The sequence below is a fragment of the Meriones unguiculatus genome (assembly GCF_030254825.1).
Source record: "Meriones unguiculatus strain TT.TT164.6M chromosome 13 unlocalized genomic scaffold, Bangor_MerUng_6.1 Chr13_unordered_Scaffold_34, whole genome shotgun sequence".
Lineage (NCBI taxonomy): Eukaryota > Metazoa > Chordata > Mammalia > Rodentia > Muridae > Meriones > Meriones unguiculatus.
The window spans coordinates 5,005,416-5,017,175 of NW_026843646.1; the positions used below are offsets into that span (position 1 = coordinate 5,005,416).

At 41.3% G+C, this 11,760-nt stretch overlaps 1 protein-coding gene across 1 annotated transcript in view; it reads right to left on the reverse strand.

Annotated features, from left to right (window-relative positions):
• Positions 1-570, reverse strand: part of LOC132650859 (zinc finger protein 120-like) — a gene marked incomplete at both ends in the record, with an annotated part of 50,924 nt that extends 50,354 nt beyond the window's left edge. Inside the window, 2 exons of the mRNA XM_060376190.1 lie at positions 205-265; positions 459-570. Coding sequence (XP_060232173.1) covers positions 205-265; positions 459-570 — 173 coding nt within the window. The remainder of the gene's footprint in view (positions 1-204; positions 266-458) is intronic.
• Between the last annotated feature and the right edge of the window lie 11,190 nt (positions 571-11,760).

Below are 11,760 nucleotides of genomic sequence, written 5' to 3' on the forward strand. Positions count from 1 at the left end.
AAGTATGATTTCCTTGCATTCTTTCTTAGAGGAGTGCCTTGCAAGCACACATCAAATACCTAACATGGAGGTACATGGTTTAGTAACAAGTTAGACATCATCAATTAATACACTTAAAACAGTTCATTTACACTCTCCCTTCTCTTTCAAACTTCCAGAACATATTAAAATTTTCTCAGAACGATATTCATTCATAAAAATTACCTTGCATGTCTTCTAGAATTTTGAAAATGCTCTTCTATATTATGACTTTCCCAATTGTAGCCTAAAATACAATAACACAATATGTATGATTCATTATCAGAAATAAGACAAAATTTAAGTCGTGCTCTATGGTCAATGAGGGAACCATTCACCTCATTCTTGCTCATCCTCAAGAGAAATTGCAGAAGCACTTCAATAATGAATAAAGAGTTTTCCACATATTTTAAAAGGTAAAAAAAAATTCACTGTCCTACCTATAGCAGTGAGGTTCCTGTAGGTCTCCAGCATTACATCTTTGTAGAGATTCCTCTGGGAAGGATCCAGCAAAGCCCACTCTTCTCGAGTGAAATTCACATGCACATCATTGTAGGTAAATGCTGTCTAAAATATACACACATGTACAACAGAAAGCATGATATTTAGAATACTGGAAATGTATCCTTCATTTAAAATATTTTTAGGGGGAGCCAAGATGGCGGCGCCGGGAGAACAGTGCGTCTGAGAAGCAGGACAGCACTCTCCGTGCAGAGACCAGGAGACTGAACTCAGGGCCCTGAAACTACATCGATCGTGTTTCCCAGGTGAGGGGAGGCTCCCACAGCGTGGGAATCGGTCGGGTCCTCTCACGGCTACCCAGCCAGAACCCGGAAGAAATCCCAGGTAACGCAGGCTTTGGGTATCCAGGCTGGAGCCGCAAGCAGGCGTGTCCCAGTCACTTTCCCAGACTGATCTGTGGGCACAAGGGTACATGAGACTGGGAGTCCCAGTCGTGGGGGAACCCCACGAGGAAGCAGGGTTGCGGGTCTGATCGCAGGTCACCCAGTCTTTCCCCGGAAGGTCTCTGCCGCCATCACAGTCGAGCTCCTGCCGTGCTTGGAGAGCTTTGCGCACAGCTCAGCAGTACAGACAAGCTGTACGCCCCAGAACAACAGGGACTGGGAACCCCTGTCTGGAGAGGACCCCACAGAGAAGGAAGAAACCGTGCTGCTGGGGTCACCTAGGGAAAGTCTAGCAGACTGCAAATTGCAAACAGGTGATTACAGCCACCCATCACAGATCTGGGCCCAAAGAGGGAACACAGAGTGATTGGAAACTCAGCTCCTGCAGACTAGCAGGTGGGCGCAGGCTCCACCAGCTCAGAGGCCTGCTTCATAGCAACTACTCCTTACAGACAGAACTGAGTGCCCCAAGACCCCGGAGCAGTACTCACCCGCCACAGATTATCTCTTGGGTTCTGGGGCACAGAGCCCCAACCTCAGACCTACAAAAGACCGGGAACCCTGAGATCAACCCCCAGATACTGCTCCAAGGGGCAACCAGTTATCCCTAACAAAAGCGACCAAACCACGGGACACAGAGGTTACAGCAGCTGATCACTAAATTTACAGCAAGAAAATCCAGAAGGAGGGCAGCTGTCTCCAGTACTTCTCCCGGTGAGAGGAGAGCCCTCTTGACTAATCAGGACCACAGTTACCACCCAGGTCTCTATGTCTGAGGTGAGCTGTAGCAACTCCTGAAAAACACCAGACATCCAGGGACTATACCCAAAAAGCTGAGAAGGCTTCCTTCAGGAAAAAGCATTTTCCTGCCAAAGGGATTCTCTCCACTACAACAGTCCAGGAACAACCAGAAACTAAATTCAAATAACTAAGATAGCCCAATGGGTAGAGGACAGTGTAAAAGTTCAACCAACAAAAGCCAGAGCATTATGGCATCTCCAGAAGCCAGTTATCCAGGGGCAAATAGCCCTAGACAGCCCAGCATAAATGAAATTCAAGGAGACGACCTAACATCTATGCTCAAGAAGATGATAACAGAGGAAACAAATAAAATATGAAAAAAATTGAAGCTGCAGCCAAACGGTATGTGGCCTTTAAAGAGGAAATGCTTAAATCACCGAATGAAATAAAAGAAACAGTGGATTGTTCAAACAAACAGCTCAAGGAATTGACAGAAAAACATGAAAATACACTCAGACAGGGGAAGGAAACCAACAAAATAGCTCAAGACCTGAAGATAGAATTGGAAAAATTAAAAAAAAAAACACAAATGGAAGAAATTGTGGAGAGAAAGAACTTAGGGAAGAAAGCAGGAACTACAGAGGTTAGCATAACCAATAGGCTATAAGAAATGGAAGAAAGAATCTCAGGTGTGGAAGATACAATGGAAGAAATAGATGTATCTGTCAAAGAAAATGTTAAATCTAAAAAATTCCTGACACAGACCATCCAAGAAATTCAAGACAACATAAAAAGACAAAACCTAAGAATAATAGGAATAGAGGAAAAAGAAGGTTCCCTGCACCAAGGCCCAGAAAATATTTTCAACAAAATCATTGAAGAGAATTTCCCCAACTTAAAGGAGAGGCCAATAAGAATACAAGAGGCCTATAGAACACCCAATGAATTAGACCAGAAAAGAAAATCCTCCCGCCTCATAATAATTAAAACTGTAAGTATACAGAACAAAGAAAAAATACTAAAAGCTGCAAGAGAAAAAGGCCAAGTAACATATAATGGCAAACCCATTAGAATCACACCTGACTTTTCGACAGAGACTAGGGCCTGGACAGATATCATGCAGACCCTAAGAGAACACAGATGTCAGCCCAGGCTACTATACCCTGCAAAACTCTCAGTCCTCATAGACGGAGAAAACAAGATATTCAATGACAAAAACAAATTTCAACAATACCTACAAACAAATCCAGCATTACAGAAGACACTGGAAGGGAAAATACAACCCAAGAAAGCTAGCTACATTCAAGAAAACACAGGAAATAACCCTACTACAGTAAAACAAAAAAACAACCAAGCACACAACCGTATGACCACAGCCAACATCAAGTTCAAAGGATCTAACAGCCACTGGTCATTACTCTCTCTCAATATCAATGGACTTATTTCTCCAATAAAAAGACACAGACTAACAGAATGGATGCGTAAACAAAACCCAGCAATCTGCTGTATACAAGAAACACACCTATGTCATAAATATAGACATTACCTGAGGGTAAAGGGATGGAAGATGGCTTTTCAAGCAAATAGACGCAAGAAGCAAGCAGGAGTAGCCATTCTAATATCTGATAAAATAGTCTTTCAACCAAAATTAATCAAAAGAGATGGGGAAGGACACTTCATACTCATCAAGGGAAAATTCCAAGAAGACAACACAATCCTGAACATCTATGCCCCAAATACAAGAGCACCCAATTTGTGAAAGAAACATTGATAAAACTTAAACCACATATAGATCCCCACACACTAATAGTGGGAGACTTCAACACCCCACTCTCAACAAAGGACAGGTCAACAAAACAGAAATTAAACAAAGAAACAATATCTCTAACAGAGGTCATGAATCAAATGGACCTAACAGACATTTACAGAACCTTACACCCAAACACAAAAGAATTTACCTTCTTCTCAGCACCTCATGGAACCTTCTCCAAAATAGACCACATAGTTGGTCACAAAGCAAGCCTCAACAAATACAGGAAGATTGAAATAATCCCTTGTATCCTGTCTGATCACCATGGAATAAAGCTGGACCTCAGTAACAACAGAAATAGCAAAAAGCCTACACATACATGGAAACTGAACAACTTGCTACTAAAAGACAGCTGGGTCAGGGAAGAAATAAAGAAAGAAATTAAAATCTTCCTAGAACTCAATGAAAATGAAGACACAACATACCCAAACTTGTGGGACACAATGAAAGCAGTGCTAAGAGGAAAGTTCATAGCACTAAATGCCTTCAAGAAGAAATCTGAGACAGCACATTCAAGCAACTTAATGGCTCACTTAAAAACCCTAGAAAAAGAAGAAGCAGATACACCAAGAAGGAGCAGACGGCTGGAAATAATCAAACTCAGGGCTGAAATCAATCAATTAGAAACAAATAAAACAATTCAAAGAATCAATGAAACCAAGAGCTGGTTCTTTGAGAAAATCAACAAGATAGACAAACCCTTAGCCAAGCTAATTAAAAGTCAGCGAGACACCATCCAAATCAACAAAATCAGAAATGAAAAGGGGGACATAACTACAGACACTGAGGAAATCCAAGCAATCATTAGGACTTACTTCAAAAGTCTATACGGAACAAAATTTGAAAATTTAAATGAAATGGATAATTTTCTTGCTCGATTCCACTTACCAAAGCTAAATCAGGACCAGGTAAATCAATTAAATAGTCCTATATCCCCCAAGGAAATAGAAGCAGTTATCAAAAGTCTCCCATCCAAAAAAAGCCCAAGACCTGATGGTTTCAGTGCAGAATTCTACCAGACATTCAAAAAAGAGCTACCTCCAATTCTCTTCAAACTATTCCACAAAATCGAAACAGAAACAGTACCAAACTCATTCTATGAAGCCACAGTCACCTTGGTACCTAAACCTCACAAAGACCCAACCAAAAAAGAGAACTTCAGGCCAATCTCCCTTATGAACATTGATGCAAAAATACTCAACAAAATACTCGCAAACCAAATACAAGAACACATCAAAGATATCATCCACCATGACCGAGTAGGCTTCATCCCAGGTATGCAGGGGTGGTTCATTATACGGAAATCCATCAATGTGATCCACCATATTAACAAATTGAAAGAAAAAAAAACACATGAAAATCTCCCTAGATGCTGAAAAAGCATTTGACAAAATCCAACATCCATTCATGTTTAAAGTACTGGAGAAATCAGGGATACAATGCACATATCTAAACATAGTAAAGGCAATATACAGCAAACCTATAGCCAACATCAAACTGAACGGAGAGAAACTTAAAGCAATCCCACTGAAATCAGGGACAAGACAAGGCTGCCCACTCTCTCCATATCTCTTCAACATAGTTCTGGAAGTCCTTGCTAGAGCAATAAGACAGTTGAAGGAGATCAAGGGGATACAAATTGGAAAGGAAGAAGTCAAATTATCACTATTTGCAGATGATATGATAGTATACGTGAGTGACCCCAAAAACTCTACCAGGGAACTCCTACAGCTGATAAACACTTTCAGCAAAGTGTCCGGATACAAAATTAACTCAAAAAATCAGTAGCCCTCCTGTATACAAAAGACAAAAGGGCTGAGAAAGAAATTAGAGAAACAACACCCTTCACAATAGCCACAAATGACATAAGGTACCTTGGTATAACCCTAACCAAGGAAGTCAAAGACTTGTATGAAAAAAATTTCAAGTCTCTGAAGAAAGAATTAGAAGAAGATATCAGAAGATGAAACTATCTCCCATGCTCATGGCTTGGCAGGATTAAAATAGTAAAAATGGCCATTTTACCAAAAGCTATCTACAGATGCAGAAATTGTGGTACATCTATACAATGGAGTATTACTCTGCAATGAAAAATAAGGAAATCATGAAATTTGCAGGCAAATGGTGGGACCTGGAAAGGATCATCCTGAGTGGGTTGTCCCAGAAGCAAAAAGACACACAAGGTATATACTCACTCATATAGACATACAACATAGGAGAAACCCACTAAAATCTGTGCATCTAAAGAAACTAAGCAAGACAGAGGACCGCGACTAAAGCGCTCAATCCCCATCCTGAAAGGCAAAGAGGATGGACATCAGAAACAGAAGAAAAGAGGAAACAAACTAGGAACCTGCCACAGAGGGTCTCTGAAAGCGTCTACCCTGCAGACTATCAAAGCAGATGCTGAGCCTGATGGGCAACTGTTGGGCAGAGTGAATGGAATTTTATGTAAGAAGTGGGAAATAGTAAGAGCTGGAGATGACAGGAACTCCACAAGAGAGCAACAGAATAAGAAAATTTGAACACAGGGACTCATACTCCAACCAAGAACTATTCATGGAGATAACCTAGAACCCCTGCACAGATGTAGCCCATGGCAGTTCAGTGTCCAAGGGGGTTACATAGTAATAGGAAGAGGGACTGCCTCTGACATAATCTGATTGGCCTGCGCTTTGATCTGAACATTATTTACCAAGACCACAGTGACTTTGGAACTGATGAGGGTATCTCCAGGTGTTAGAAAGAGTTGGGTTCTCAGAATCTGAAGGAAACCCTCCTCAAACCCTCCTTCCTGAGGTGGGGAGCAGCCTTACAAGGCCACAGAAAATGACAATGCAGCCACTTTTGATGAGAAATGATAGACTAAGATCAGAAAGGAGAAGAGAACCCCCCCTATCAGCGGACTTGGGGAGGGGCATGCCTGCAGAAAGCGGAGGGAGGGTGGGATCGGGAGGGGAGGAGGGAGGGGCTAATTGGGTGATACAAAATGAATAAAGTGTAATTAATAAAAAATTTAAAAAAACAAATTATCTTCTAGATATAACTGATTATTTTTCAAAGAAAATACCCATGCTCTAGACCTCTATCTGTAAATGGAGGTCACCAGAAAGGTGGGCTATGGGGTTATAGCTCATGTGCCCCCAGTGATTGAAGATAAACACAGTTCTACTGAATCCCATAAACAAAACAGTGTGAAATAGTAATTTTAAGTCTCGTTCTTGCCACATGTATTCCAGCACAAGATATGAAATCTGTCCTATGTAACTGCATAACACTATGTACACTTGGGATACCTCTGCAGCTCAGAAACTCCTTTTAATCCTGGAATTCTGTTCTTAAGTCACATCATCGTGGCTGCTGTGAGTGGAAACATAAAAGGATGCTAATCAAATACTGCTGAAGACTGATCTACATTTCTTCCTTGACACCATTTTGAAGCCTATTTGTGAACTTGTAACATTCATCACAAAACAACTGAATTAGGAAACAATGTTTAAAGCTTCTTGAAATCTGACTTTCATTTTTTCCAAGCTGTCTTCCTACTGCACACACAGTAGACAGCTCATTGTATGTCTCAAATGAGTAATTTTTAAGACTCTGATGTGCACAGCCTTTAACTTCAGAATTTAGGAATTTTAACCAAGAGGAAATCAAAGTCATGCATCTGGGGAACAAGAGACTAGGAAAAATGTGACTTGAGCCAACAACACTTGTCTCAGAAATATTTTTCCAAAACAATGAAGATGCAGCTATTCTAGAGTTAATATCCACCATCAGGGAGAATGTATGCCACACACAATTAAATGGTTAATTAAAAAAAGTTTTCTTTAATAATAGCATGTATCTAGCTCTAGTTAATGCTATAAGACAACCTAAAACTGATTTTGTACTCCATACATGCAGTCTTCCTTAAGTCTCTTTTAGGCTCCAGTTTATATATTAAACAATTTCAATATGGACCAGAGAGTTCAAGTCTAGCCACTGAGCCAGTTGGGAGATTTACATAGCAAAGATATTCCTAGAATGATTTATGTACTCCACTCCCCTAATACAGTAGGTCATTATTCAGTGACAGGGTATAAGTGAGATGTCTCAGAGGTTTCAAATATTAGGAAAAGTAGAAGGTAGAAAATGTAGAAGCTAGGGTGGGAAGGTTTTACACAAACTATATCTTATCCTAATTAAGCTTCTTAAGGAGCATAGCATATTGTACACTCCTTGGGGAGAAATGGAAGGAAACAGGAGACATCTATGAATTGATCAGACAATCTCATACAATGGTATAAAACCATGAAAAGTCTAATAAACAACACTGCACAAGGGGAACACAGGATCTCAAGAATATTATTTACCAAGAACACAGTGACTTTGGAACTGATGAGGGTATCTCCAGGAGTTAGAAAGAGTTGGGTTCTCAGAATCTGAAGGAAACACTCCTCAAATGCCCTGAACCTGCAGCTCACCCTATTCCTGGTTTTAGAATAGGAACAGTGCTTTATTTTAAATACCTCATAATCTTGGGCAAATCTCCCAAAGACTAGGCCACAGGTTGATCTGGTTCTGCCAAGCATATCTGTGGAGTACGAGAAGAAGTTAGGTCACTCTCCATACACGAGGCTCTTGGGGAAAGCTTTGTTTGATCAGGGCAGTGTTTTTCCTGTTCAATTGTTTTTCACCAGATGTCTTCCCCATGTGACAGAGCTATGCTTTTCTCAAGAAAACTGTAACTTTATGGCACAACAGTCTTTAATGCTGGCTGTCAGTCTGTAATGGCAATTAAGCAGCTTGTTAGATGCCTGTTCTTTGACATGGACATGGGCCAGTGCTTCATATGAATCAGGGCTGTCTCCCTGGTTATGACTGTAGACAAATTTGTTGACTATCGTCTTATGCAAACATGTATTTCCTAGCATCCTTATCTCAAGCATGCCTGGTTGGCATGCTACTTATCTATGTAGCCCTTAGCTAAATTCTACTTGGTGTGACTTCCTGTCACCTAAGTATTGGTAAATCCTTTACATGAGCAATTATAGGTGTTTACACCACAGCTTTATAATGAAGTGCTACTCAACACATGTTATTTACAACCTCCACAAAATTAATTCCAAAGGAATCTTATACCTGAATGTTAAATTCCAAGGTCAGTACTTGGAAAAGATACTAGAAACTAGGCCTCTCTGAGTTTGCATCCTACCAAGGACATTTCTGTGTTCAAGCCCCTCTTGCAAATACTTTGTAAACATGCAAGCCCATAGTGTGTAAGGAGGCAGCCTCCAGTGCCCCAGCCCTCTCCAAGCAACTCTTCCACTTTACTAGCAAGATTAAATTAACTTCACATTCCAAACCTTTCAGCGCCATCTCCCACTGAACCCCTTGAAACATTTTCCTAATTATCAGTTAACTGGTAAAACTTGCTGCTACCTTAACCAATGTGCCTGAATTGTAAAAATATATCACTGACAAAGCCCTGCCTTATTACAGACAGAGCACTCATGTCTTTGTTTCTGTTTCTTTATCACCTTGAGCTCCAGACCACGTGTCAAGGGATATAAATGAAGGGCCTTGGAATCCAGACCAAATGTCTTGGAAAACAGTTAAAGGCCTTGAGCCCAGTGGATCAACACAGCCTCCAACAGAAACTCCCTTGCCTAACCCACAATGTTAAAATTTGATTGGATGACCCCAGGACTCAAGGGGCCCTCGCCGTGTGGATTTAACTCTTTAAATATACAATAAAGCTTACTCTGGGTCACCTTTCAGATCCTGAACTGGCTGCCTCCCTGAGCTCAGAAAATAAAGCTTTCATTTTAACTTTCTGTTCTGGAAATGAGTTTTCTTTGCTCCCAACCAAAAGCTAACATAGCCAAGATATTCAGATGCTCTGCTCTGTTCAGAGCTAGGAAAAGGGACATCTCCCATGGCTGATTCTAGCTGCTGGTTCCCACCCAGCCCCATGAAAGACCCTACACAGAAGCTCTTGTCGTTCAGCCTCCTGCTCCACCAGGTTGGGGGCACTGACCACAAACTCACCAAACTTGTCTGAAATCGCCTCACAGCACACAGCAGCTGCACTCATACCAGAGCACACCAACCATTCAATCCAGCTCAGCTATAGAGGGAACATGCACCATGTCACCAAGAAGAACCGGCCTCTTCCTCAAATGGAGGGATGGAAGATTCTGATTGGCCAGTGAGTCTTGAGTGACATGAGCACCTCCCTTAGGTTTACACTGTAATGAAGGGACAAGGCTTAGTTATCTGTGGCTCAGGCTTCGGTTTCAGTACCAAATCTTCTTCAGATATGCAGAGATTTGCATTTCATCATTTGTGCCTGTCCTCCCCTAGCCTACCCTCTGTCTTCCACACTCACAATGCAATTTCCCTCTTCCTGCTGGAATCAAGGTGGACATTGCACAACTGTTATTCAACCTGTAGCAGAGCGAACAGCCTGTCCCACAGGAGGAAGGGTGCCAAGAGTATTAAAAATTATAGAGAGATTTTAGAAAATGGAAGGAGATTTTATGTTCTGTGAATTCACGCTGGGGTCAGGTAAACTGCAGCAACTTTTCTCCTGGAAGATCAGAGAAAACCCAGGAGAAAAAAAAAGCAGGAAAAACATGACACATTGGAGTACTATCATCAGGTAAAAATTTCTCCTCAATGGGAAGATGTAGAAAACAGAAAGTTATACTAGTGAAGGCTCTACCCATGAAAAGAACTGACAGAATAAATTTCTCTGTGTATGTATACAGCTAATACATATATGTATACACACACATACAGACACAGAAATATATATTATGATTTGGTATTTTGAGACAGGGCTTCTCCTTTTAGCCTTTGCTGTCTTGGACTAGATCTGTAGACCAGGCTGACATTAAACTCACAGAGACTGGCCTGCTTCTTTCTGCCAGAGGACTGGGATTTAAGGCCTGTGCCACCAAATCCATCTCAGATTTTCTGTTTTGTTTAGGCCTGTTATTGTCAACCAGCCTGAACTCACAAAGAACAGCCTGTGTCTGCCTTTCATGTGCCTAGATTAAAGGCTTGTGCAAGCATGACTGGCAAGACCTTAGGCTTTAAGGATTTGTTTAAGGGAGGGTTTCTTATATTATATAACTAAATTTTTATAAGATTTTTGAGTGGGTGGATGAGGGGACCTCTAATTATTATTATCTGTGCACAGACGTTAAATCAGACATTGCTGCCATCCTCACAAAACCTTCTTATATCAGAGCTTTTAATCTTATTCTTAAGAAATTTTATTTTATTTTTTTGAAAAACATCTCACCAGGCAGTGAGTTCTGTGCTGAGCATCAATTGCATTGTGGGTCCGGTCCTCTGAGGGCAAGGAATCATATGAAAGAAGAGAGAGTTAGTATTACATGGAGAGGACAGGAGTGCCACAAGGACCAATTAATTATATATGGGAACAGGGGTCCTTTTTGAGACTATATCTCCAACCAAGGACCATGTATGGATATAACCTAGAATCCCTGCTAAGTTGGAGCCCATGGTAGCTTGGTATCTAAGTGTGTACCCTGGTAAGGAGAACAGGGTTTATTTCTGACATGAACTCAATGGCTGGCTCTTTGACCTCCCTCTTCTCTGGGAGGATCAGCTTTGCTAGGCCACAAAAGTGGACACTGCAGCCAGTCCCAATGATACCTGATAAGCTAAAGTCAGATTGAAGGGGAGGTGGACCTCCCCTATCAGTGGACTTGGAAAAGGGTAGGGAGGAGGGTGGGAATCAGAGGTAATGAGGGAGCAGGCTACAGCTGGGATACAAAGTTAATGAACTGTAACTTATATTTAAAAAATAAAAATATAAAATAAAAAACAGAGAACAGATCTCAATAAAGAATTCTCAACAGGAGAATCTCAAATAGCTGAGAAACACTGTTCAGGTTCAGCATCCTTAGCCTTTAAGGTTTGAGGTTTAATTTTACACATGTCAGAATGGTGAAGTTTATCAGGACAAGCGACAGCTCACTCATACTGAAGGTGGAGAGGTGGACCAGGTGCAGGCTGAAAGACTTCACCCCTATGCTCTAGTCTCTTTGGGGTGAGACAGTACTGTACAGGCTCCCGAAAGAGAAACCTGGACACAAACCCAGAATAAAAACCACTCCACCTAAAATCTGTACTGCTTACAAGATGTAAAGGGGTGGTGGTGGCACCAAACTTGCTTGAGTGGTGAGCTAATGTTTGGTTTAACTTACAGCCTAAGCCATGGGATGGAACTCACTCCCTGCATGGCCAGGAATGTCACAGAGACATAAA